The sequence below is a fragment of the Phaethon lepturus genome, unplaced genomic scaffold (assembly GCF_000687285.1).
Source record: "Phaethon lepturus isolate BGI_N335 unplaced genomic scaffold, ASM68728v1 scaffold13977, whole genome shotgun sequence".
Classification (NCBI taxonomy): domain Eukaryota; kingdom Metazoa; phylum Chordata; class Aves; order Phaethontiformes; family Phaethontidae; genus Phaethon; species Phaethon lepturus.
The window spans coordinates 59,308-87,231 of NW_010554131.1; the positions used below are offsets into that span (position 1 = coordinate 59,308).

Below are 27,924 nucleotides of genomic sequence, written 5' to 3' on the forward strand. Positions count from 1 at the left end.
TGCAAGATGGAAAAACTGAAAAGCATGAGGGCAGTCATCTACATTGGCCTGCAAAGTAAGTGCAGGACTTCCTTTTCTGAGGAAAGAAACCCTCAAATTTCTGCTCGTGAGCTCAAGTTTGATAAATAATTGAACATTTTATGTTGATCTTTTCTTAAGGTAAATCAGCAGAACCTTTTCTCTTCATTAGGCATAGGATCAGCTTGCCATTCCTTGGAATGATCTAAACTAGATATTCCCTTTTCCTCATCCCTGTTTCAGGCCGCTGCTGTAACAGCATGACAGCAGTCCTCTCTTCCCTTAATGTTTCTATTCTAGATTTCAAAACCATCTTCCAAGCATGCCTTAGAAATAACTTTATCTGCATACAGCCACACACAGCTCAGTATGACATTTGCTATATAGTCTGCGTGACTTGCCAAGACTAGTTATTTTGCCTCTGCAGCCAAGAAAAATTAAGAAGATGGGGGTGAGGGGGTGTAAGGGATCTGAGATCAAACGGGAACTATGGCTAGCAGATACATGAGGAAGACAGGAGAGTAATCTGTGGGCAAAGCCTACTCAGGAGCTGAACTTCAGTTAAGGTTGTCTTTAAGCTGACAAGTTTCCAGGGATTACTTTTTTTTTTTTTTTAAGCATGACAGTATTGACAATTATAGGGGGTCTCAAGAGGTGTGCAATGAAGACAGCCTAGATTTTTCTCATACCCTTTTCTTCACTGCTAATTCTGATGGTTATGAATAAATTCAAGCACCATATCTAATTTCATATCACATCTAATCCTCTTCAATATTACTGTGTCTTTCAAGAGACCACTTTAAAAGGCCTTTTTATCTTATTTGTAGAAAGTTTTTTAAAAAGTAGCCTGTTGGGCAGTATCAAGAACGGTGATGACTACTGAGAATTTTTAGATTAAATCATGAGCAGCAATTTCATTCTGGTAAATTCTTAACATTACAAAGGCATAATATCCCAAAGGGCATCTTCAATAGCAAATACCAAAAATCTCTTTTGTGCTCACAGGGCAGCATAAATTTTTAAACTCAGTAAATCCCATGCACCCAACTGTATTAGAAAAGCTCCAAATTTCTGTGTATGTCAGGAAGAACTAAGCAAATATAATTAGGGTTTTGAAGATCTGCCTGTTGCTTTCGTGTTTGGCTATCTACGGAAAGCCTCTCTCTGCACTCCTCTTTTTTTTAGCCAATTTTGCACATAGTTTGTTTGCTGTAATCTGACAGTGTATGAGTACAAATGGCAAAACAAGCTTTCAGGAAAGCTCTGTACTTTTAGATAAGTAAGTGTAGCAAGTGATTTCTACACAATATAGGCGTTTCATAAAAACACTCCAGTTTTTCACTGGAGTTTCATAAACTAGTTTCATAAAGTAGTTTCATAAAAAACTATCTCCTGGTTACTATAGTAATAGTGTGGAATAAACAGGTCCAAATAGGCTGCAAAATATATATAAAATAAGGGACGACTTTCTCATATTCTCTCATATTGTGTCCACATTCACATGTGGGAATATTTTCTGCCATGTCACCTGCTGAGGCTACAATATTTGTTCTGGATAAGAGTGGGAAAATCTTGATTGCCTCCACAGCAGTATTTATCCTGATTTAAACTCACACGAAACATCAAACACTTTTAGCGTATTTACCTTGCATGACTCTCATGCAAACCTGCTTAATGTGCTGATCAGTTGGTTCTTTTCCCTAGGATTAAAAAAAAAAATAATAGTTTTAAAAAAAGCAGTTGATACCACAGTAAGTTTTATAAGTATGCCTGATGCAAAAAATGCTGGCGGGTCAATAAAAGATGTTCCAGTTCCAGTATCAATAGTTGTAAGTGCAACTATTCCAGCTGAGGTCAAACCCTAAGATTTTTCCAGTGCACAAATGTATATGTTGTGAGGTACAGTGTATTTCAAACTCTACTGGGGCACTTGTGTTCTGCATACATATGTAGCTCCTGACGCAAGAAAAGGAGTAGTTTGAGTGACAGATAAGCATTCAAAAGATACCAATCACATTAAAACAGTACTTACAGCTGGACCTTGGCTGCCAGGCAGACCTGGGGCACCCTGTTCACCCTGCAAGCCTCGTGGTCCAGGTGAGCCTCGTGGTCCTTCCATGCCAGGCAGTCCCCGACTTCCCTCAGGCCCACGGGAGCCAGGATCTCCAGGATTACCAACCTGACAATGAAAGAGAAGATTTTCAACAAACTGCTGTACTAGACTTAGACTCATTCTGACTTATCAAAATGATAACAGAAGATATTCGCAAATGCAATGCAATGAACCTTGGGTTGTAGAGTTCTTGAGCAGCTTCTCTTTAAATAAGTGACTGGAGTCAATCGTTGTGTGATTTATAAATTTAAAAAGAGGTCTGTATTCCTCCCTTAAAAGGACAGAAGTGGAAAAATAAGATATTCTGTCAAAAGAGGCAAGTGGGCATCCATAGTGACATGCACAAGACATTGGGGGTTTTTTGGCAAAGAATAGAACTTCTGTACTTGGTTTCTACTTCTGCCCTCGTGCATATCACGTGCAACTTTTCTAGACATTAAGTGCTCCTTAAGTTACAAAAATTCAAGCTCCTTTCTTGTTCCAAATGCCTTGCATGCCTTTTCATAGAGAGTATGCCACTAGGTGCCTCCAAGTCACTTTCAATACAAGTTATTGTACTACTATTAATCAATAGTAGTACTAATAAAGAAAACAAATAAACAAACCAAGCCCGGGGGGGGAATCAACAAAACCCAACCCCCAAACCAAAGCAAACAGAAAAAAAATCCTACACACCTAATGGTTTCCCAGATCTACTGGGGGAAAAAAAACCCCAAAACCTGCTGAAAGAGGTGCTCGAAAACATGGCAAATTAACTGTGATATCGGTTAAATCCACAAGATGGAGCCATTTCAGTTCCAGCTATGCTTGCATCTCGGACAGTTAATTGCTGTCCCTGTCGGAAGAAAACCCAAGGAACACGCTTCAGCAGATATATTAAGACAGCAAAATTCCCTTTGTGGACTATACAACCAGGAAGCCGTCATGTCTTTCTTCCCCAGTCTTGGTGAGTTATCAGGTTCCCTGATGGATTACTCATCCCTGTGTATGCACCCACTAGGATGACAAGCACTCTAGTGTCCTGTCAAGAGAAGTGGATTTTAAAAATCTATGGGAATAAAACTTTGGATGTCTCTTCTACTCTACCTCTTCCTCATGTCCTTCTTGTAAGATATTGATCAGTAGTAAACACTCTCTAGCTTGCATTTGCTCAGCCCCAAAGTCACACAGGCTACCAAGAACACAAGCATAGCTCTTTTTGTTACATTGAACCTCAGTTCCCGGTAGGCAGAACTGTTGATACGTTAGTATCATAGCCCAAACTGTCAGTTGCTGTAACAATCCCACTCTTCAGTGATCTTGAAATAAAAGAATGTGTTCAGCTCTCAAATTCTTTTTCTTATGTGACATACAAGCTTCTGCTCACTTCCGACATCAAAGCTATCATTTTATTTCTAAAAAAAACCAAAAAAAAACAAAAAAAAAACCCCAACAAAAAAAAAACCCACAGAAATACTTCTGCTTCCACAGATATCACAGTCTTACTGCCGGCTTTTTCCCAGTGTAAAGATTGCAGGCTGCACACAGCCACTGCACTGAGCCTCCTTTCTATACAACACCTACTGTACAAAGAGCGCATTCATTTACTTAAAAAAAAAACTAGTTGGCCAGAAAACAGTTCTTGAATAATGCTTCTCTTTTATGGACCTTAGAATTCAGCATGCAAATTCCTTTCCAAAGCTAATTCATTTTAATATTAACTATATTCAAAATTTAAATAGAAGAAATACTGTTGGAACTTATTCAATTTAACTCTGATAAAAAGCTCAGTTCATTGTTTGTTTTTTCTTTCTTAATTAAGAAAACCATCTATCATCTGATCTACTAGATCTCTATATTGCTGTAACGGTGTTCTTCATTATACTTACAGCTCCCTTTGCTCCTGGTAATCCCATATCACCCTAAGCAAAAATAAGACAAACTATATTAGAAGAGAGTATCCATTATCACAGACATTACAAATGCAGTAAACTTGATATGATTTTTTTCACTATAAAAAAGTAGCTCACATATTTAGTTGATTTATGCAAAACTGCACCTCAAATTAATTACAATTCATTTGGAAATAAAACTTATATTTCAGATTTTTTTTAAATTCCTTTCTCAAAAGCATTTCTGTAACGTACAAATAAGAAAGCGTGTTTATTATAAATGGTTTGTATTGCTTATCTTAGAATTAGACACATGGCTCTAACCTCTCAAACCACAGTTAGAGCACAGGACGATCTTAGCAGATTGCTTGGAAACCTTTAGAGGAAGCATTATTTAATTGTGATTTTCTAGTTTGACAGAATTACAGATATTGTACAGTGTTGTGTTGTGTTAGCCCTGACAAAACTGCAACAGAAACCAGGCAGATGTCTACGCAACATACCATGAAGCCACCAAAGCCCTAGAAGTTCCTGTTCCCAGCAACCTGGCTCCTGGCTTGAACAACCCCATCACAACATGCTGCACTCCTGCAGTATATACCCCTTCCTTCAGCAATATCACAGTGCCACAGCCTCTTCCCAGACCATTCTCCCTCTCCCTAACAGCCAGTTACTCCATATTATTTCCAAAGATAAAGGCAATACAAAATATTTCCATTAAGTCTCAGTTATTAAGGGTATTTATTATCCGTGCTCCTGTTTCACCCGAATTAAACTACCTCTCCATCCTCACTGCCTCAAACACCAGGAATTTTTGTGTGCGTGTATGTGTGTGTGCATATATAGATATATATTTTTATATAAACACTTGGTGTATATCTATACATGTATCTCTATATATATGTATACTCACACACACCCCCTTCAAGGCAGTCTATACTGTATTATACACCTAACAGAATATGTGTATTTCAGAGTGCTTTCAAAACAGCAGGAGGCTAATAGAAGTTCTGTGCTCTTCAATGTCCAGTTAGTATAAAACTGAAATGTGACTTTCAACGACCAAACTATATGCTTGAAGCACCCCAACAATACTTTGAAGTTTTAATTTACAACAACAAAAATATTAGATCAGGTGAAGAGAATATAAAGCCTTACTAAGTCACCCTTTTCTCCTCCATCTCCTTCTGCTCCAGGTGCACCCTATATAAAAAAAACACACCATCAGCCTTCAGATTTAGTCAATGTAATGTAATGTACTGTACTGCAGCATTTGGTAGTGTGACTTGAAAGTACCATGTTCTGTAACATAACTTACTTGTTCACCCTTAGGTCCTGGTTCACCCACAGAACCCTAAAAGTTTAAAGATTTAAAAAAAAAAAAAAAAATCAGAGTTTGAAACTGCAGGTTCAAAAACATACTAAATTATCTTCAATATCTTCAATCCTCCCTACCATTTAGCATTAATGCAAGAGACCTTTAAAGCTGCAAATTTTTAAGAATGACAATGAAAGCACTTAAATCTTACTGTATAATTAAGGTGACAGACTGAAGGCAAGTAATAGCATAGAACTTATAATCCACTGCAGCACTGGATTGTAGAGATTCTGACTGTCAAACAGTAAATCTTGCCTTTAAAAGATGCTCTTGCAGCAGCTACAACTCTGCTCTGCAAATTGGTTAGAAGTTATAAGTAAAAAATCCACTAAGTGTATCACCTTTCTAGCACTATTAAGTATGCTGTATTGCTATAGGCCATACCAGTCCTGCTACCATGGGATAAGCACACCGAGACATCCACAGGTTCAATCACAATCTTGTCTTGCTTGCTGTTTATTTTTAGTAGAACTGTCTCTAGAGTTTTGATCATTACAGTCAAAGTTGAATGGTTTGTATCTTAAAGTTGATTTTTTTTTTTAAAGGAATATGCTATTAAGTTTCATCTTAGAATCCTGTAACCAAATGTACCTGTGTGGACAGGCAGGAACCAAAAAGGCATAAATTAATGACCTCATTCATTTCAGACATACATAATTTGTTTCTATAGTAAAAGTATTTAATTTGTAAACAGTGTATTATTTAAGAAAATCTTACTATTTGTGTTCTGTCAGAAAACCAATCACACCATCCTTAAATGTTCTTTGCAGCCTGTGCACATTCAAATATATATATTCCACAAGAACTATAACTGTGCATAAAAATTTTTTCTAAAACAGAGATAGAGAATTTATTTCAGAGATCCATTTAATTCACATAAGATACAGGCACACAAACCAGTGTAACATCTACAGTTTAATGAATTCTGATTTGTTCTCATATTCCTGAGTATGAAACGTCAATACTAACTTATCCACAAAGCTAAGCAGTGGAAATCACAGACCTATTTATCATTCCAACTTTGTCAAACAACACAAACTATTTTGTCTGAAGTGTTTTCAAAATAGTGCCTACTAAGGTTTTCCAATTACTCACAAAAAAAGACATTGATTTCAAACCTAACATCATGTTGGGTGTTCTTTTTCTCCACTTACTCTTCTTTAGAGCAACAAAACTGCCAATAGATAAGGTTGAGATGGGAGAATCTTTTGCTTTTGTGAAACTTGGCCTGTAATATTTGTATTAGCAAAAGAGAAAAACACAGCTGAAACTATCTGAATCTATTCTACATTGACTCCCAAAATTTCAGTGGAGACAATCGGGTAAGATGTCAAAATACAAAAATATCCACTTTTTTGACATACTGCTTATCTATTTGTAAAAATCCCTCTCAAAATATGCCCGGGAATTGTTTGCAAAACTGCCAGTCAGCATCAGCCAAAACTGTACCAGGGGCTACACTAACTATTTAACAGTATAAAGGAACATGTTCCAGTACTAAGATCTGGGTCTTGTCCTGGTGTGTTTAATTTACTAAAACAGATAGAATCAGAGTGTCTGAAACAAATTCAAATTATGTGAATCAGAAACAGCAGAAGTGGTGAATGCTGGGGTTTGGCCATTATCCGTAACATATCTGCGTAACCACTGTGTAAGATTCACTGAAGCGGGATCCATTGTTGTAACTTTGTTTTGTATTGCTATCTCTGCTATAATATGCCAGGTGTGTGATGGATGCACTCAACTCCTTGACCAAATTAGCGGCAGTCTGGTTCAAGCTCCAAAGGAAGTAAAGACCTAGGTTGTAATCAGGCCAAGAACTCCCCTACTTCCAACCTGTTCACTGAAAACCCACACAGGAACAGGGTGACATGGTGAACATTGATGCATATGGGCCTGGAAACTGGAACACCAGCTAGGCAATTAGAACATGAATAGCAGGTGGTTCTTCCAAGACTCATTTGTCAAGGAACAAAGTTAGTTGTGGGTACAAGGAGTATCATGCCTACTCCATCACACATCATTTGACTACAAGCCAACCACTTTATTCCATAAATAAAACAGCCTCAGTGAGCCTTTTTCGAGCTCTCCCTGCTAAGCAGTTAGCTGCACGGTGATGATCTCCCCTTAACATGGGACACCTCTCAAGGTTCTTCCTCGGGGCTGAGAGACCCCTTACCAACTGCAGATCTTTGATAAGTGACCAATATCCCTCATAACCTTGCATTATAGTGCACTAAGATTTTGTATTGGTAACTCTGATTTTGTGTTGGTAACTCTGAATCATTATTATATACTCTGCAGTAAGTAACAGAAAGAACCTCGCCATTGCACTTTGTTGAGTCCTACTTTTACATCTTACTTCAATAAAACCACTTTAGCTGATATCTTTGGTGGTGTTTCATTAAGCGGTCAAAATTGCCTGCTTGTGACAAGGTGCCAGCAGATAGTACCCACTATCTAAAATCTTTGGGACCAAGAATGACTACTGAAATATGGGGGTTTTGTAAATTCCTGGCTGCTATTTACATCAACTCTTATCATGCACATATGGGCTTCACAACAGAACTTCACAGAATCCCTGTGTACAAAACCATGAAGTTTTGAAATCAGGAAGGGAAGAATGGTTAATTCAGTCTAAAACTTACTGTTAGCAGTGGTTGACCCAAAGACTACAGAGGTAGTAGTCTTTGTAGTTAACAGACTACAGAGGTACCTGCTTACAAACTCTGACAATGATGTTTGGCTCTGTATAAGACAGATGCAGTTGGAAGTTGAACAGGGTTGAACAGGGTTGAACAGGGTAGAGAAAAGATAGAGTGGCACAATGCTCCAGGCTTGTGACTTGGAATACCTACTGCAGATCAGTGCTACTGGCAAGGCTCTAGCCATGTTAAGCCTGCCCCAGAAAATTCACTCCATGCAACTGAAGAAAAAATAAATAAATCAAGGATACAAGTGGACACTTGTCTCAAAACAGGAAAGCTAAAAATCAGTCACAGGATGAGATAATTGCTAGCATAGCTTTTTGGACTTTAAGGTACTTGCACAGGACATTAAACTGACCCTAGGATTTTAAAAAAGCTCCAGGTATGAGATACTGTCATCTGCCAGTTAGATAAACAGAAACCTCCTGGCTGTATCTTGGATCTCATTGAGTCTGTTTAGAGCATCTACGTTCTGCTCTTAGCCTAGAGGTCTAGACCCTTTATACAGTAAATGAGGAAAATCGGGCACCTTTGGAGGGAGACTGTCAGCACTGCAACAAACACTAGTTATTTTCCTTCCAGATTTGCTTCCTCAGGTACCTTCAATCTCCCTCCAGAGAAGTCTAAAGTATGAATCATTACCAATCTAATAAAAAGAGACTGCTTACATTACAGACTGTCAATACTTACATTTGACTAGAAACATACATTCCTGATCTCAGCATTCAAACAAAAAAACAACACCCAAACACATGAAAAAATACCTCAACAACAAAGACTGTATTAGAAATTTGCTTAGAAACCTGAGCAGCTTTTAAAAACTGCCAAAAAAACCTGCAAGCCCTATCTAGCCACCCTACAATATACACGGGGAGCATACCAGAGGCAGGATTCCTCTGTTCAGCTGAAGACATCTACAGCAGTGCTACCTGTATCTGAGTAACAGTCCTATACTTCCTTGATTGTCAGTGGATAGTAAGAGGCACTTCACAAGTGCAATTCATTTAATACTGAAGTAGATGCCTCAAGTGAGAAGGATGAAACACAGTGTAGAACTGACTATTTCTATAACAAAGATGTCTGAAGTTTGGTGAGTTAATTCCATCCTCTGTAGCCTCCTATAAGTAAGAGAAGATAAAGAACATTTTTGGTTTTATATACTGTCTTCACTGACATTTATGCAGCAAAGCAAGATGTCTTCTGCAGGTATGTGAGGTCCCCAGGGCCCAGTTCTTCCCTCCTAACAAAATACTAGAAGAGGTACTTATATCCTGCAATTGTGTGTGTATGCATAGGTGCCTGCATTAGCCCGTGCATTTCCATAGCAGGTGCTAAGACATATGTAAAAGACATTGTATCTACGGTAGACCAAGGCTGAAGTTCCAAAGCTCTTTTGTGACCAGAGACCCTGACTTACAATTTTAGATCTGGCTGAGTCAATGATTTGCAATATGATTTAGGCCTTTAAATGATTCAAACTCCAAAAAAAAGGAAATATTTATGCCAGTAATCTCATTTCTGTCCCTTAAGTAACACTGACAAGACTTTTCCTGTATATTTTATGAGCTACAAGTAGTTAATGGGTACCCAGAGCACCACTTTCAGCAGTTAACAGATCTACAAACAAAACAAGAAACCAGACATTAATTCATGTAAAAACTGAAAAAAATGCTCAAATTATTGTATTTACTCCTGACATCAAACTGCAGTCTGTATGTATGAGTGAATTTCTTACCCGGTCACCCTTACCACCAGGTAGGCCTGGAGGACCTGGCAGTCCAGGAAGTCCAATAGCACCTTGGGGACCCTGTGAAAATAAGTCAAGGATGTAAACTTACCCCATCTGTTTAAAATGAACAACTAAGGGTCATACCCTCGCAAGCAGATGGGGCAGAATCTTATTCCTAGAACAGTCCTAACTTGATGAAAGAGGATTATCTGGTGAAAATAGAGATGATCCAAAATTCAGCCCTTTAAACAGTATCTTATCATGATTTTACTGCTGGCAAACACAACAAAAATGGTTTACAGGGCTTTCCACCCTCCAGTCCGTTGACAACAGTCTGGTTCTCTTAAACATAATTCCTAAGACCTTGCACTCTGTGATTGGCACATTCCTCTGTAACAGCAGGCTCCTTCAGCCAAAACATCCCCAGCTATGCTTCTGTTACTGTGTAAATATTGCTGGAGCACTGGTAAAAGGTGGCATTCATAATCTGCTCCATTCATTAGTTTCACATAGCTGTTAGCAGAAAACCAGTCTTTCACTGCTCCTCAGTACACGTAGCCCACACAGGAGTATGCAACCAAACTTCACACATAACAGGATTTATGGGGTTTTTTTAAAATAGAATAAAAAGTTCCACACGTCTCCATATACTTTAAAACAGCATTTTCTAATATTAGCACAGTCACAGAGGACTGAAAAAGAAACTCAACAATCACTCATTTCAACTTTATTTTCAGTTCCCTGCATGGATAAATGGGTAAGTGTAGTTTCAGATGATACCATAGCTCCTTAAAAGTAAACATGAACACTGAATATGGAACTAAACTGCTTACCCATTTCCCTGGTAAACCTGGAGGACCAACAGGACCTGGCTCCCCTCTGCTACCCTTGAAGGAAACAGAAGGATATCATTACTTCCTGAAATATTTCCTGTGAGCAGGGAATAAAGTATGTTTTTTTTCTTAATGTTTAGTGAATTACACTACTTAGCAGTTGGCTTTAATCAAGACTTCTCTCTATTAGTGCAAAAATATCACGTGCATTATGAACAGTGAAACTTCCTGAGAAATGTAAACATTTTTAGTCAACAATGGCATAGAATATTTAGTTGGCATTAAATTATTCAACTAATTCATTCTTCTGACTGATTATGCAAAATCAAGTCCCCTTCACGGGATCGCAACTGAGAGTTACCCATCACGAACACATTTATTTCACTAAGACTCCGACGCGCATGCTTAGCTTTAGGCTTTTGCTTAGTTTAATCAGCTGAACTCTCACATGACCACATACTTAAAAGCTCATGGTCCCACATGAAGAGTGGACAAATGTGAAAAGTTCGTGCAGAAGTCATGCCTAACAAACTCATTTAGGTTAAAAAAAAAAGAGTCTAGACTATTACAGAGAAAGGTAACATTTAAAAATCCTCATTCATAACAGTGATAAGTATAAACATGCTTTTTACTGGATTTTTACTTCAGATCTTCACTTCAGATACATTTATCCATTCAGATTATCATATTCACATTAGTGTTATAACTCCATCTCTTAATGCAGCTCTTTGAATATATACTCTGGTAAATTTGACAGTGTCAAAGACACTTAAACAATTTTCAAACTAAAGTAGCTTTCTTAAAAGGGTTTTGTCTCTTATGATTAAACCTTTCAGAACAGCTCAATAATTTTTGTACATTTACTCTCACCTGTACAGATAAATTCAAACACTGTATCAATACAAGCCTAAGTCTCACTTGAGACACTTTTCTTTCACTATGTGGATACATAAGGAAAGGTACTTGCTATAAAGGCATGATACAGCATTTAAGGTCATAAAATATCAAGAATTGAAGTTATGAGTTACATAAGTAGGTAACCTGTTACATATAACTTACAGTATTTTGGATAAAAGCAGATCTAAACATTCTAGGGCTGTATATAATGGATACTTTTAAATATAGATGTTTTCTTCATAATAAGAAAAATAGCATGAAATATTGTGACATATTGAACAATAAAAGGAGATGGCAGACATGGCCTTTCACACCAGGCTTTAAATGCAGTGACAACTTCTCACACAAGCTTAGGAAAACTAACTCTACAATTCAAGAAATAATTAGGTATCCTGGAGAGATCAGAGAACCAAACAGACTTTTCCATTCATTTCCTTCAAGTTATCCTATGGTGTTAAAATCACTACCCTTTTAAAGCACTTTGTATAATTTCTAGAAACTTTTTTATGTTAAAAAAAGAAAAAAAAAAAAAGAAAAAAGGCCCCCAAATCACCTTCATCTTACAACCCAGAAGATGCATTAACCTTTTTGAAAATCTGTTATTTAACCACATAATTCTGTACTACATCTCTGACCTGGAATACTACTACATTTCTGATGCAGGAAAGCAAAGGATTAGAATTGCGATCAGTATTAGAAACTTTTCTCCTTCTATATGTCATAACATTCATTTCTGATTGCTATACAGCTATAAAACAAAAGCAATGACACCTTCCATGGAGTTAAAATCACATAACAAACCTCTTAAGCACATCAAAGGTTCTGCTGGTCATACAGAATGCAAGAAAAATTTCCATTTTACTTTAAATGCAAAAAAAAAACCAACCCTTTGTCAAATATACACTACAGGCACTTTTTCAAACACCAGTGGTTTTCTGTGATGGTTGAAATAGAAGGTTAGTATACAGAAGACTGGAATACAAAAGGATAGTATTTCCCTTAAACACTGACATTATGTCTGGAAGGACAGATTACTTCAAACTAAGGGCCACCACTGCAAGATCTGCAGGAGTTGTGTTGCAGCTAGTAAGAGGGGAACTGTAACCAACAATCAGGAATCCCATTGGCCCATGACACAACTGAAAAGACTGTAAAGCTTCCTCCAAGTTATACCTGACTAAAATGGCCCTGGGATAGGATTTACATTGAGCTAGTTACTCCTGGTTCCCTTCATAGGGGATGAAGAAAAAAGGCATCTTGAAATGTCCTCAGGTAAACATTTAAAATACATCACAAGGCATGTCCTAGAAGCATCTATGCATCTATGTTTTCCCCACAGCCTATAGGAGGATTTCTGTAATAACTGGTTCTAGTATTGACATCTGTACTTGGTCAGATGAAACCTTCCTCTATGCTCTAAGTTACTTATAGGCAATAATCAGAACAGAAGGCGGTTTGGCCATGTCCTCAGCCTACTTTTCTTACACAGCAGCCCTATATATAACACAGTCCATAGCTGCAGGCCACTCACAAATCAATGGCCATGTTGCACTGGTTTCAACAAAAAAATATACCTGAATCTATGTGTTTTATGCATTTTTGACATACTTCAAAATTCCTACTTTTCCTAGAGGTGGAACACTTGAAGAGGGAAAGTAGCTACTCTAGTTTAGAGTCAGCTGGGATAGCGAGTACTGCTGAGGATAGGGTCATTCTCACAAAGAGGAGGCAGCAAGGCACATGTGAAATGGTAGTGTGTGAAATGGTAGTACAGCATCACAATACTGAACAATACCAGGGTGTAGCCCTTCCACAGCTGTGGTTACAACAAAGTCTACCTTCCCTTTGTTCCAAGGCAGGATTGCTGGACCACTCAATACATTTTAATGAAGGTTTAATGTCTCTCCCACAATTCTGAGAGATCTATATTTAGCTTTTGAATGTAACATGCATAAGGGGACATTACAGGATTTACAGCAGACCTTCCTTTAGGTTGTCTGGTTGTCTGAGGTTTTCATCCTCACTGAAATTTTGAAGACTCAATTCTTTTGTAGAATTCCCACAAGCAGTTACAGAATGCATTCTCATGCTAAGAGAGTTTGTTTCACTGGTTTTTTGATTTCCTGTTGATGAACTGAGTGGAACAATAATAAGAATATGCTCCAGGTAATTTGCATCTCACGTAGCTTCCCAGATAATCAAAACACTATTTAGAATCTCTTGACAGGTAATTCACAATATATACTGTATATACTGTAATAAACTCTCCTCTACTTAAGAGTTTTGTGTTCATATTATGTGTCATACCAATTTTAGTATATTCAATAGCAGTGATATAGAGAATTAAATCTGTTCGGAATGAAAAATATCAAAAAACGTACATTTTGGAATTAACATTTTTAAACTTAGTTTTCCAAAGTCTTTTGCAAAGTGTAACCCATTTATCAATTATATGCTTCTGAGACTTTAACTTTTTTTTTTTCATCTAAAATCTCAGAGGCATTATTTATTTATGTTGAAGGATTTATCCATGGAAGCATCAACAGGACTCTTCCTTTGACCTTCAGTACAGTACCAAAAAGCATACAAAAATATAAACTATTATTTGCTAGAAGAGTAAATATACAGCAAACTTTCTCTGAAATTTTAAATGCATATTTGCACCTTTCTCAGAGTAATAATTAAATTGTGCTCTTCAGGGTAATGGTAAGAGATAGGTGTAGCATGAAATGTACCTTCCTCTTAACTGTGTCATGCTTTGGGCACAAGCAGCAGCCCAATAGCTGCCGTTCTCTTCTAAAGGTGATACTGTGGCCAAGTATAAAGGACAGAGACCTTTCACACTGGCTGCATCTATACTGCTAACTGAAGTCTATGATCACTTTAGTACACTGACTCCATAAGAAGTCCATTTTTTACCCACATTACTGTTTGCACTGCTTAGGAGAAGCCAACATTGGGATATCTGCTGATATTCAGATGTCTAACATGCCGAAAAATCAAAAAGTAAGCTCTTCTTGGAGGTGGAGGGGTAAAGAGTGAGGTAGCAGACAGGAATCTGACCATGCATTTTGGGAAAAAAAGGGTGAATAGCATGGGAACTAGAGAGGCTTGGAGATATTAATTGGTTTGGCTGGGATATGTAGTCAGTGAGTGAGAAAGGAGAAAGTGCTACCCTGTACAAACCATGGGGCAGAATTGTGCAAGGTCAGAAAGTGTAGTCACATCCATCTACAAGCTTAGGTTTACTGCATAAAAAGAATAGCTGGCGGGATGGAAATCCGCTTTGTTCTTTTGACTCTGCTATAGACTGTGCAATGCTAACCCCTTTAGCTGTATCTTAAATGTAAAATATGACTCACCACTTGTGGAACACCTCTGAAATCATATATACGAAACGTGTCCACTAATACCTAAATTTATCATATAAGCTGAGGCAAGGACATTTCATCCTACCACACTACCAATGCCATTACACCATTACCAACTAGAGAAAATTGCCCATTATTTCAGTTGGAGTCTGGTAAAAATAATATGATAGAAAAGCTAGATTTTAGTTATAATAGTTAGGGTAACCAAAGATAAATTTCAGAGTAGGTAAGACAAAAATACCTTTAAAAACTCAGAAAATTATTTAGCTGAAAGTAATTTAAGACACTGAAAACAGTATTCTCATCTAACATTTTAGTACCAAATCCAAGGTATTCTCCAGGCTCCCTCTTTATAATGAGCCAAGAGACAAAGGCACCTCCAGATAGAAAGCCAGCCCAACCAACCAGGGCCCCTCAGAAGTCTTTCAGAGGAGACTACGGTATCAAATCTTAGGCAGCTAGATACTTAACCTCTGTTGCTAATGTTAAGGAAAACATGCATTGCATTCTAAATCCTTAACAACATATATATGCTGGCCTGTATATACATTGAGTTTGCTCAATTTGCTGGGCAAGTATTGAATTTGAAGTTAAACGATTACCACAGGATGGGATATATGTTCTCCAAATGTTAGCAATTTAAAGGTTAAGTAGCTGAAGAAAAACAAAGGATGAAAAATGCAGGGGCAGGAGTCAGTATTTTCTGCAGACACAATATGAAAAATTAAATCTTACTAAATCTCAGCAAATATGGAAAAAAAAAAAGGTTAAGCAGCTTAGGGAGCATGGCTAAATTCCACTGATTAGGAATGACACTACGATGTTTGAGAATTGCTTCCTTTGGGCCACCTGCCATGATGACTGGCTTAGAAAGGTTTAAATCACAAATTAGTTTGGTAATTACTTGGATTGGCTAGCATAATGTGAAGCAAACAAAAGGTTAACCGACAAAACAATTAGAGTGGAATGGAGAATATGTTTGATTTAGAAACAAAAGACAAAATTTCCATGTTGCTCCCATTGTTTTTCTGTTTTACTGAACAGATGAATAGTAAGCTAAATAAAATTAAAAATTTTTTTCCTCTCAGATGCCAACTTAAGTTTTCTAAGGAAAACAAATGATACGCTAAAATAGTGCTTTTGAAAGTAATTTTCTCCTAGGGATATTTGTCAGAGAGGTAGGAGTCTCCCCACATGTGAGTTTGCCTGTTTTTAACTAGAGCTGATTGTTTTCAATCATTTAATATCTTCCCTGTGAAACTGTAAATATTTACAGACTCTTGCAGAAGGCCAAAATTTCAGTCTGCTGCTTGGTAACAATACTGTTCCAAGTACATTCCAACTTGTTTAGTAATGTTTTAAACTTTACTTTAAACTTTTCATTACTAAACTTTGTTGTTTAGTAATGAAAATAACATTGAAATAACATGGTTTATGCCAGAGGGTACTACAGGCTATTTGGTAACCAGTATAGAAGTATTGATTTGTCCCACAGAGTCACTGATGATGGCTTAGTAGCACTCCATTGTGCAACTCCTCAAAAAACTGCACACTAGTTGAAGTGAAAATCTTCTCTCAAAAAGAGGTCTTTTGCAAGTAGCCAAAGCTGAAAAGTCAGGCAATTTTTTAATATAACACAAATGTAGGCTTGCTTTTCCCTAGTGCAGATGCCAGCCTGCTGTCCATATTAGCAGTCAGCCTTGTTACTACCCCCACAAATGTCCACTGGAGGTCCTTTCCTCTAAAGTTCTGGCCCTTCTGGAGCTACCAGGTATGCTGTCTTTCCCCAGTAACGACATGAAGAACAGGGGTAAGTGAAATGGGAAAGTGAAGAGGATCTCTCATGTGGCTGCTGCCATGCAGCAACACATTAAGGGACTGAGGTTCTCCATATCCTGCAAAAAAATCAATTTTTTTTTTTTTTCAAATCCAAGGGAGCCCAGCCTCTCTTGACTTCTACCCAAGTCTTCCATACCAAGAGTGAAATGGAACAAAGGGTAAAGGAGAAATAAAAGAACTGAGGTGAGTGTTAAAGAGGATAATTCAAAACAGGAAGGAAAAGGACAAGAAAAAAACCTGAATAGTAACCATAAAATCCTCAGCCTGTAAAAATGTTTGGTTATAAAACTTTGGTCAAAAACTATCAAAAGCTGAAGTTGTGAGAAAATTTCAAAATCTGAAAAAATACAAATATATTAAGAAGAAAAATTCTCTTTAGAGCAATTATAAAAGTTTTTTGCAACTTATTTTCATAATTTCTAGCTTTAGAAGTTTGGAAATGATGGTGTGGAGAATTATTTAACCAGCAGATTTTTTTTTTCCTGGAAATATGAAGGCAGAGTCCTAAGTACCTTGATCCTGATCATTCTATTTTTTTTGTGCAGAAGTAATGTTTTTTCCAGTGTTCCCAAAAAGAAAACAGAAAGCTGTTCCAGTCATATGCTGCCTCTAGTCTTGAGCAGATGGAAGCTAAACATAGTTATTATTCAAGGTTCTTTATAGCTTTAAGGGAACTATAGATGAGAAATAGATTAGTGTTTAACGTTCTATATGCAAAGTTACTTTATTATCAATAATTTACTTCCTTTCTCCATTTTGTATTGACCAAAAGTTTTTTATTTCTATGCTTTTGTTCCAATGTTCACATGTTTTCCAAAATTAGTGTACTTTGTAAAGACAGAGAAAATAAAGGCAAGATACCCAGATGTCTTGCTGGTCTCTAGAGTGATAAACAGAAAAATCATTGTATTTAATCTGCATTAAGTATTTCTGTCTGACTACAGGTTACTAATAATTAACCTTGCATGTCAACTCCTGTTCTATGGACTGATGATTTTGTAAATTCATGTTCACATTGAAAGGATTAAAAGCATAGTTTAGCAGATTACAGTGCATTATCAGAGTGGGCAATTACTTTGGTCTCATTCAATTATAATTCTTATTCCTGTTACAAGTATACAAAATATCAGCTCAAGAACAGGGCTGAAAACTTTTTGTAGTGCACCCAACACTTTTAAACACAAACAATGAAAAAAGTTTGCAAGTTGGGTATATGGGAGGCTGAAGATACCTGTATTCCTTCCTAGTAACTGTATACTCACATAATCCCCGCTTTATATCATTCATAGGCAGCTGTGGACACAGCACTCATACAAAGATTCAGTCTAAAATAAATGTGATCTCATGAATTAATGCATCTAGCACACGATAATGCAAACCACTGAAGAAAACAGCAGAAAACGAAATCTGTTGCTTGTTTGACTGCTGCTGTATGTTTAAGAGTTAATTCAGAGAAGATATTGCCAACCCATGAAACACCCTTATAAATATATCCCTATCAGTAACTCTCCAAGCCCTGTACGAGGATAACACTACAACTTCATGAGTAAAACATTTATGTCATTGTATGATAGCAGAAGCTCAGAAAATCCCAGGCAAGTATCCCTAGGGTATCAGTTGCAAGAGAGAAGCTTGAAAAAGCAATTGGTTACAGAGGCTGGAGCCTTGTCAATGTTGTCAGACTGAATTCTGGTATATGAAAATTTTCTTCCAATCACTGACCGTGTCATCCCTCACAGAAGGATTAACAGCAAGGGAAAATTAGATCAGCTTGTGTAACTTCAATCCATGCCAGGTCTCATTTCCCACTCTAGAGGGAATCAGAAGTCTGTACCCAGCAGACTCTCTAGTACCCCAAGCATGCCTCAGTTGTCTTCAACACTGAGCGTTAGTTAGCAAATGCTATCAGTTCACTTTCCTTAGCGTATTTATTTCCTGCAGCGAGCTAGCTGCCCAGCAACCATTTGTCCAGGTCTTCCAAATCTTTCTAGTGTTAAGAAAAATCTCCAGTGAAAGAAACTACATCAGTGTTTCCAAGTAGAAATAAATGCTATACTTTACATGACTGTAACTACATTCATAATGCCAACCAGAAAGGGCCAAGGCACAGGCCTGAGCAGCATCCCACCATCATCTGTGATAAATGGTTAGCATGCTTTTGTCTTGGGCGAACTGGGCTTTCTGAGGTAATGCCAAAGAACAGTTTTGGAAACACAGACAAGAGACTGTTCCCCATATACAACTGGATTGCACCCAGCCTGCTCGTAGACACGAGGGGGTGTTCAGGGAGCTTAGCAGTATGAAGATAAACCACGCCATGCCAGTTGACCAAGGGGGTTAAGGACAGTCTTTAGCCGTTTTCTTTCCTAGGTGGGACTGACAGCTACCTTTCCTTCATACCTTGCCTCACTGTTCACATTATGTGCATTAGAAATAGGCCCTAGCCAAAAAAATTCATGTTCTGAATGATTGGTCCAAAGTTCAAAATCTCATAATATACAGCTAAGCCTTGTAATATACACCACAGCACAAGCTTCTTTAAGAGGCTGAAACAGTTAAAGAAAAGAGCATAAAAGAAAATTTACCTTAAAAATTAGCACTTGTGCTGAATAATATTTTTACCTCCTGGTTAGCTTCAGCAACCATAACTTGAGACACTGCAATATTACATACAGTCATTTAGAAATTTATTCAATACTTACTGGTGGTCCCTGGGGTCCTGTTGGACCTGCTTCTCCCTCTGGCCCCTGTTCACCCTGTTTTGGGGATAGGACGAATGCAACAAGTTGGAAAAGGGTTTTTTTGGCACAATGCAAAACTTTTCATTTTTCTAGGTCTTTTGAATAAGATTAGTGATCTTACTTGTTTACCAGAATTTCCCATCAAACCTGGCACCCCAGGGGGACCTCTGTTACCCTGTTGGGCAAAAGATGAAAAACATTGGCTTGGCTAATGGTTTCATTTTAAAATAAAAAATAAGGAAATCAATAAGGTCTTAAAAAAAAAAAAAAAAAAATCAGCCTGTATTCACTTTTTAACTTCCACCTGTATTTTGGTTCTCATTTAACTTTCACCTAATTCCTTTTATCTGATTTTTCAAAAGCCTGATTTCAGTTATTTTGTTGTTTACATACTGACAAATCCCAAATAGACTTGATTGCTGCTCTCAAATCACGGGATAATGTCATTCCATATAATTTCACAAGAAATTCATGTCTCAATCTGTTTTTCTTTTTTAATTACTTTGAACTAAACTCAAGCATTATTGTCCGAAACATTTGATAGTCTCAATCATACAGGTGTTTTTTTTTTAAATTAACTGGAATTGACACTGCAATTTTGTGGTACATAAATAAAGATGACCATTTCTGTGATTCAATCAATTTAGGGTAGCTAAAAATATTATTCTTATTATGAGATCACTCATTTCAAACTGCAGTAAGGCATCCATGTCACATGCCTCCTCTAGCAATGACTTCCACAAATTTAAAAGGAAAAGGCCTTTTTTTAGGTATTATTTAATGCCTGGAATCATGAAAACTACATCATGTAGCAAAAGAATCATATAAAAGCACAGGACTAGAGTTGATAAAAGAATATATTTAATTCTTTCAGGCAAAAGCTTGTCTCTTACCACCACAGAAAGTTAATATAATTTCACTGAATACTTTAAAACTTCATAAGCACAAATACAGTATTATAAGAAAGTCCGTCCTCAAGATGATTTACCTATGGCACAGGACTGACTTTCACACCTGGAGAGCCTGGTAAACCCTGAAAGAATTAACATTTAAAGTGTTCATTTGTTGTAAAGGGATTGAAAATGGTGTTAAAAAACATCTCTCATGTTAAAGTATTTCTAGTCCTTTTACTTGATATTGAAGCACCTCTTATCCAGTAACAGAACAAGCTTGAATGCTTTCTATTTATAAAGTAACAGATAAGAAGTATTATTCATACTTCATAAACTGGAAAAGGAGCATGGAAAAGTGAGGAGTTGTGGCTTTTTCTGGCTTAGACTAGAAATAGATTCTCAGTCCCAGTATTCTGAGACTGGAGGTAGAGAGTTTAACAGATACTTTTTGCATATATTTCATCCCCTCCTCACTTGTGTCCAATAGCCCGTAACAAGTATGCTTTTACCAAATTTTCTTCTGAGCTTAAGAACTCACTTCATAATACACATTTACTTCCAGTTCTAATACAGCTCCTTCACTATACCCTCACAGCAATTACTCCTATAGAATAGTGTTTCAAAGAAGTTTTCATTTAGCCTTTGACAATTGGCACAGTTTTCAAACTTATTCAGTTAATGTGCAAGGATTACCTTCTAAAAGAGTTCATAAAGCACTACTGATTCCCTATAACTCCAGCACAGGGGATACAGTAAAAACTTCCCTCCCCCCCCCGCCCCCGAAAGAAGCATGAGCGTAATGCATTCCAGATGTTCTGAGCAGAAGAGTATCAAAAGGAGACGATTGTTCATCTAAGGTATGTTAGACTAGCAGGTCAGCTCTTCCAGCTCACCCTGGGTATAGGTTTGGCCCTAGTCAGTACAATGAGACCAGCTCTAATTGTGGTGTCACACCATAACATCCACAGGATCTCAGATATGAGAAACCCGAAAGAATTGCATACTGGCCACAAACATTTTGTAAGACTGAGTTCCTCCCTACAGTACCATGAGGAGATTTAGGATTTTGTTCAAAAGTTTCAGATACACATATCAGAATTTCCCTTTGCACTACACATACTCTTCCTGGGCCTTTTGTTTAGGTTTTCACTTAAATTACTTCAACATCAGCAACAAACTAACCTATACATGGCCTTTCTGTGGTTTGAACAGAGCCTATCTTTCAAAGGTAAAATACCAGTACTTACTGGCAGTCCCTGAAGCCCTGCATCACCTGGAGCTCCGGGTTTTCCTGGTTCACCCTGAAAAACATTTGAAATTGCTACTTATGCAAATCAAACAAAAGGGAAAATTTTATTTCTGGAACACAAAGCTGGAGTACTTTTGGAATTGTAGGATAGGAAAGTTCATTCCATTACTCTCATAATGTGCATAAAGCCATGGGCAGTAGCACAATAAAAAGCCACAAATGAGTGAAGAAATCTAGGGCATTACTAAAGCCCAGATATAGGCCAACTGTGCCTTACTTTTGCTCCAGGCATTCCAGGGATCCCTTCCCGGCCATCAACTCCTGGTAAGCCCTTCAAAGAAAAAAAAAAACCAGGAAAAAAAAATTTATTGTTGGAGAGATTTCACCTAAGCACCCTGATACACAAATTAGCATGACATCAAGTAAATGAAGAAATCAAATATACATACAGACTCTCCTGTAGGCCCAGGGAGACCATTTATTCCTCTTGTACCTTGAGGGCCCTAAGAATAATAATAATTTTAAAAAATGAAAATAAACAAATTGAAATAGCAGATGGAAAGAATGTCAACATATACCTATTCAGATATGCATTACTTTGAGAGTACCAATTATGCTGTACATTTACATGTTATAAGCAACCAATGTTTGCAAGTCAACATGAGTTGAAATTTGTCTGTGCTCACCCTTTCTCCCTTCGGACCTGCCTCTCCCAGTGGACCTCTCTGTCCTTGATCCCCCTACAGGGGAAAAAAAAAAAAAGATTATGTTAGCAATAAAATCAATCAGAATAAACTTCCTTGTATTCACTAGCTAAAACCTCCAGTAAAACAACAAGAGTACAATTCACAGTTGGTTAAAGCAGACATCTTAAACTCATACTATATTTAAAAATGCACCATCTTAAGACCGCAGCTGACAGCTACATTTTATAAAACACAGCTCAAGCCATCCCCTAGGAATCCAAGAGCATCTAAGCAAAGGATGTTGCACTCACTTCTTCAAGCCACACAATTACTGGCTATTCCAAGCATAAATTCCAGGTGGGACTGCAGGGAGCAGGGAAGAATTAAAAAAAATCACCACACAAAAAAAACCCCACCAACCTACCACACCACAAGCAAAAGGCCACAAATTGCCCTGTACAGGTTTTGTTCCAATGAATGAATATTTTCCCATTTAAAACTTGAAAAATTCCAAGCCACCCTAATGCACAGCAGCACTCAGAATGAAGAGGTAACAATAAAATATTAAAGAGGCTAAAATGTGTTCATCTACACGTTAGCTATGCTAAGGCACTTGGAGGGACTGGATGCCATCCAGAGGGATCTGGGCAAGCTCAAGGAATGGGCTCATGTGAAGCTCAGGAGGTTCAACAAGACCAAGTACAGGGTCCTGTACCTGGGTCGGGGCAACCCCCGGTATCAATACAGGCTGGGGGATGAAGGGATCAAGAGCAGCCCTGCTGAGAATGACTTTGGGTCATGGTGGATGAAAAGCTGGACATGAGCCAGCAATGTGTGCTCACAGCCCAGAAGGCCAACCATCTCCTGGGCTGCATCCAAAACAGCATGGCCAGCAGGGCCAGGGAAGGGATTCTGCCCCTCTGCTCTGGTGACATCCCACCTCGAGTCCTGCGTCCAGCTCTGGAGCCCTCAGCACAGGAAAGACATGGACCTGTTGCCAGTCCAAGGTCCAGAGAAGGCCACAAAAATGATCAGAGGGATGGAACACCTCTCCTATGAGGACACGCTGAGAGAGTTGGTGTTGTTCAGCCTGGAGAAGAGAAGGCTCCAGGGAGACCTTCTTGCAGCCTTCCAGTACTTCAAGGGGGCTAATAAGAAAGATGGGGACAGACTTTTTAGCAGGGCCTGTTGCAGTAGGACAAGGGGTAATGGTTTTGAACTAAAAGAGGGTAGATTTAGACTAGATAGAAGGAAGAAACTTTTCACACTGAGGGTATTGAAACACTGGCACAGGTTGCCCGAAGAGGTGGTAGATGCCCCATCGCTGGAAACATTCCAGGTCAGGTTGGATGAGGCTCTGAGCAACCTGATCTAGTTGAAGATGTCCCTGCTCACTGCAGAGGGGTTGAACTAGATGACCTTTAAAGGTCCCTTCCAACCCAAAGATTCTATGATTCTATAATTCCTTGGGGACAGTAAGAGATTCTGGACTTGACATCACTGTCATATTTATTCAATAGACTTGGATTAATCAGAGGCTTTTCTGATTCACAGCCACAAAGTTTCAGGACTCTGAATCTAAGTAGACCCTGGGAAGTGTTTGGCTAACACACACTCTACTTACAGGTGCACCAGGAAGACCTCGAGGACCAGGCTCACCATCAAGTCCACGAGCTCCCTACAAAACAAGTAGATAATACAAGACATTAAAATGAAGGGCTGGAACACTAACAATTTATGCTCCCTGCAAATTCTTTACAGTTGAAATGTTTTTATAGCTCTAATTTTAAAAAAGAAAAAAGAAACAACAAAAACATGAAGGAATTTTGGCAAACTTTTTTTTTAATACATTTTGGTTTTTGTGGAGTTATGAAAGCCAATATTTTTAACTATGGAAAAATGTCAGTCAAAAAATGACATTCAGTTCATTCTTTAAAAAAAAAAAAAAAAAAAATCAGACAGCAAAGAGGTAGACCGTTTCATGCTACTTCACAAAGTGTCTGCATCTTCCTTAACAAAACTATTCCTTTGCCAAATAATAGAACAGAATCAAAATGTGAAGAGAAATCATGAAGTGCAGTGCAGCTATTTTTATCATATACGTTGCAAGGAAACAATGCAATTGCTACCCTGTAAGTAATTTTAAATAGAGAGGGGAAAAAAAATATTTTCAGTAAGATTTACAGAGAATAAGGATCTCCTTTGTCAAACAGATGTACTAAGTATTTCAAATAGACAAAACAGGACAAAAACATAGGCAAATAACTAGGAAGAATTAGAAGACACAAAAAAGGACAGAAAAGCAAAGTAAGATAATAATAGCTTAGCAAATGTGTCTAAGAGGTTAGGATGGATCATTCATTAAAAGATACATAATCAGGGCAAATTTGATGTTGTTTCTGAACATAGATGATCACAAAAAAATGTTTCTGTGATTTCATTTCTGGAGAAGGAAACAATGGCATGATTGCTACATTTTAGTCCTTCCAGAAATTGTCACCATATAGATTTAGCAAGATAATAAGAATAGAAATGTAACAGTCAGTTTTGAAATAACAGTTAGAAACACTTTGGTGAACAGCAGGAAAATTACCCAAAGTCAGAGCTCATATAGACATAAATCCCACTGGCAGCAATTTAAGACACAAAAGATGCAAGAGAAAGAAGGAATGGAAAAAGAACAAATGCTCAACAAAAAATCCTGACAAAAACCGGGACAGTGGAAGCAAAAGGCTTCAGGAAGATGCAAATCCCACGAGGGACTACTTAATAAATTTTAGGTTTAAATAAAACATGCTATAGTTTATAAATGCTGTAACTTGCTATCTTGCTAACTACATACTTGCACACATGCCAAGCTAGTGTAAATCTGAGGATCAGAAGGAAAAGTGTGAAGAGTACGTGTACTTAATTAATCAGAAGGATCAAGCTGCCTTTCTTCCTAACTAGAAGTACAGTAGCTATGGAAATACCACTGATGGGAGAGAGAAAATGCAGGTTAAAAAAAAGAGAGAAATTTAAATAAGCTTTAAAAACATTCAGGGGTGCACATTTTATTAACCAGGCCATTTTATGGAAAGAAAAGTTAATACTCACTTTGGTACCTTTAGGTCCCATTATACCAGTTATACCTCTGATACCTAGGATGCCCTGAAAATGAAAAGTATATTCAAATTATGCTTAAATCTTTTCATCAGAACTGTCCTAGTTTTCAGACAGAAAACTCTGAGTTCTACATGCTTACTTTATGCTTATTTTACTATTTTCTTAGTATAAAAGGAGAAATCCAGCTATTTCTGTATTAGAATATTTAATTTATATGGTAATTTGCTATTTTACTAATTCAAGAATTTTTAAAACAATAGCAAAACTATCAGGTTGAATTATATGACCACAAATATGCCTTAAGCACTGAAAAAAACCCATTGATTTCTATTCTTGATTACCACAGAGCTGAAGCATTCTCCCTGTGCAGCTTGGGTGAGAGGAACACATGAAGGCCAGATTTGCAAAAGTGCTAAGTTGTCTTAAGTTGGGTGCAGGACAGGTGCAGGAGAAAGGTACCATGAGACTTTATAGAACTCTAGAGGTAGACAAAATTGGGCAAGGTTTTTGAGAATACAAGTCCTAAATTTATATGCCCACCACACCTGAGAGGCTGGACTGAATAGACATCCTAGTGCAGCAGGATGTATCATAACACCACCCCCTTCAAAACACAGTCTTGTGAAATATTTGGCTTCAATTTTTTCTCTTCCTGAGAGGCTGAAAGTACATGACATGTCTCCTCAGCCACAATGTGTTTGTCCTGTAACAAGAAGAATGCACTACAGCTGTGTTAATGAAACAGCTACAGGCACTTAAATGCAGCATAGGCAAACCTACTCCTTAACCAGACTCTAGATGAGCAGCCCTTTTACCTGCTCCTAATGAAGTTAGATGGAATCTTGCACAGAACATTTAAAGCTTTTTCAGCCCAAAGCATGAGAAAAATCATGATAATGCAACAGTGACCACAGCAGCCCAACAAGGGAGAGACCCACAGTCTAATTCTTGTCCCAAGATCAGAGATGGAAGTAGGCACATTGTAGTACCCACTACTTTCTATCAAAAGCAACACCTCTCCCAGAGGTGGCTATCTTATGTAAGTCTTTCTGTCAATGCATTACATAAAAGTGTTGAATTGTAGGTACTGCTGTGGAGACTGGATTCCTAATCACCTCTATGGATCTGAGCCTTCCATTCCTTTATGTCAGACACACACAAGAAAATACAAGAGTCTACAGCCTCTCCATCTGTGTTTATCCTCTTTTCCATAGGTTGTCTATCTGACATCACTTTCTTCATATTATGAATCCTACATTTTAACGAGAAAAATTATTTTAAAGCTTGTTTGTAAGGCCATCAACTGGTGAAACAGTGAAGTGAAATAAGTAATGCATTTAAAAGGGGGGGGGGGCAGGAAGTCAATCTCTAATTGGTTTTTAATTCCGCTGTGTTATTGCACAGTGATTAAAGAACTTTACCAAACTGAGTTAAATGAATTGGTCCCCACAGGCCTTTCAGACAGCAGAGTTGCATCTTACACAAGTACTTTCTCTGCACCAGCATGCCAGGGATACTTTTTTCAGCATCAAACATAAGAATGATTACATCCTTTCCTTTACTTAGTCTCTGTTCTTTCCTTATCTTTCTCTAGTTCTAATCTGGAGATTTATGTTGTCTTATTAGACAACAATAATTCTTATAGAGAATATAATTCTTATAAAGAATTTTTTAATTAAGGATTTGGATGTCATGTGCATCAAAGGTAAGCTCCTGTATAACATCACATCTGGACACCAATGGCATTAAAGAAATAGTTTCACACCTAAGAAAATAAGCATAAGACCCCATCAGAAATTAAACTATAGATATTAAACCTGTTATGCCTATGATTATTTCTCTTACTTAGAATGACCATTTTATTCTGTTCCTTATTGTCTGTTCAGCTGTAGTAACCATAAGAAGAGCTCCTCACAAGGAAACAAGCTGAGAAGGTGTGTGCCTGAACACAGTCAAGTGAAGCAGGACAAGAAAATAATTCCAAAATCATAGGTGTGATTGAAGGATGCTTCTTTGCCATGCAAAAATGCAAAAAACTTAAGGGAAAACATTCCAACCAAACAAAAAAAAACTCACCAAACAACTTTTTGTACAAATTAAGCACAACACAACTTTTAGGACATTAAATACTTTTTAAAATAAACTTTTCCATAGAACTATTTTAGAGCTTAGTGCCAAGCGATAATGTAGCTTTTTGGAGGGATTTAAATAATTCTATTTTTACTCATAGACAATATGGCAGAATAAAGAGAAAGGTGTGTGGAGATTTTATACTATCTGTTTTCTTACAATAATAAGAAAAGCTATGACATAATGAAGTAAGTGTATAACACTATTTAAAAGGAAATACTTTACTGGAGGGCCTTGAGCTCCCACTTCACCACTGGGTCCTTGGTCCCCTTCTTCACCCTGGGAAAGCAAAAGGAATACACCTGTAGCTAAACCATACCATGCCTATTGCGCTCTCACAGAATCACAGAATCATTAAGGTTG

The 27,924-nt window shown here is 37.6% G+C and overlaps 1 protein-coding gene across 1 annotated transcript in view; it reads right to left on the minus strand.

The window, feature by feature from the left end:
• The window catches only part of COL9A1 (collagen, type IX, alpha 1), a gene marked incomplete at its 5' end in the record, with an annotated part of 30,995 nt that extends 5,519 nt beyond the window's left edge, over positions 1 to 25,476 (minus strand). The window contains 12 exons of the mRNA XM_010291742.1: positions 1,664 to 1,718; positions 2,051 to 2,197; positions 4,000 to 4,032; positions 5,161 to 5,205; positions 5,321 to 5,356; positions 9,824 to 9,895; positions 10,651 to 10,704; positions 21,639 to 21,692; positions 21,918 to 21,971; positions 22,327 to 22,380; positions 23,951 to 24,004; positions 25,423 to 25,476. Coding sequence (XP_010290044.1) covers positions 1,664 to 1,718; positions 2,051 to 2,197; positions 4,000 to 4,032; positions 5,161 to 5,205; positions 5,321 to 5,356; positions 9,824 to 9,895; positions 10,651 to 10,704; positions 21,639 to 21,692; positions 21,918 to 21,971; positions 22,327 to 22,380; positions 23,951 to 24,004; positions 25,423 to 25,476 — 712 coding nt within the window. The remainder of the gene's footprint in view (positions 1 to 1,663; positions 1,719 to 2,050; positions 2,198 to 3,999; positions 4,033 to 5,160; positions 5,206 to 5,320; positions 5,357 to 9,823; positions 9,896 to 10,650; positions 10,705 to 21,638; positions 21,693 to 21,917; positions 21,972 to 22,326; positions 22,381 to 23,950; positions 24,005 to 25,422) is intronic.
• Between the last annotated feature and the right edge of the window lie 2,448 nt (positions 25,477 to 27,924).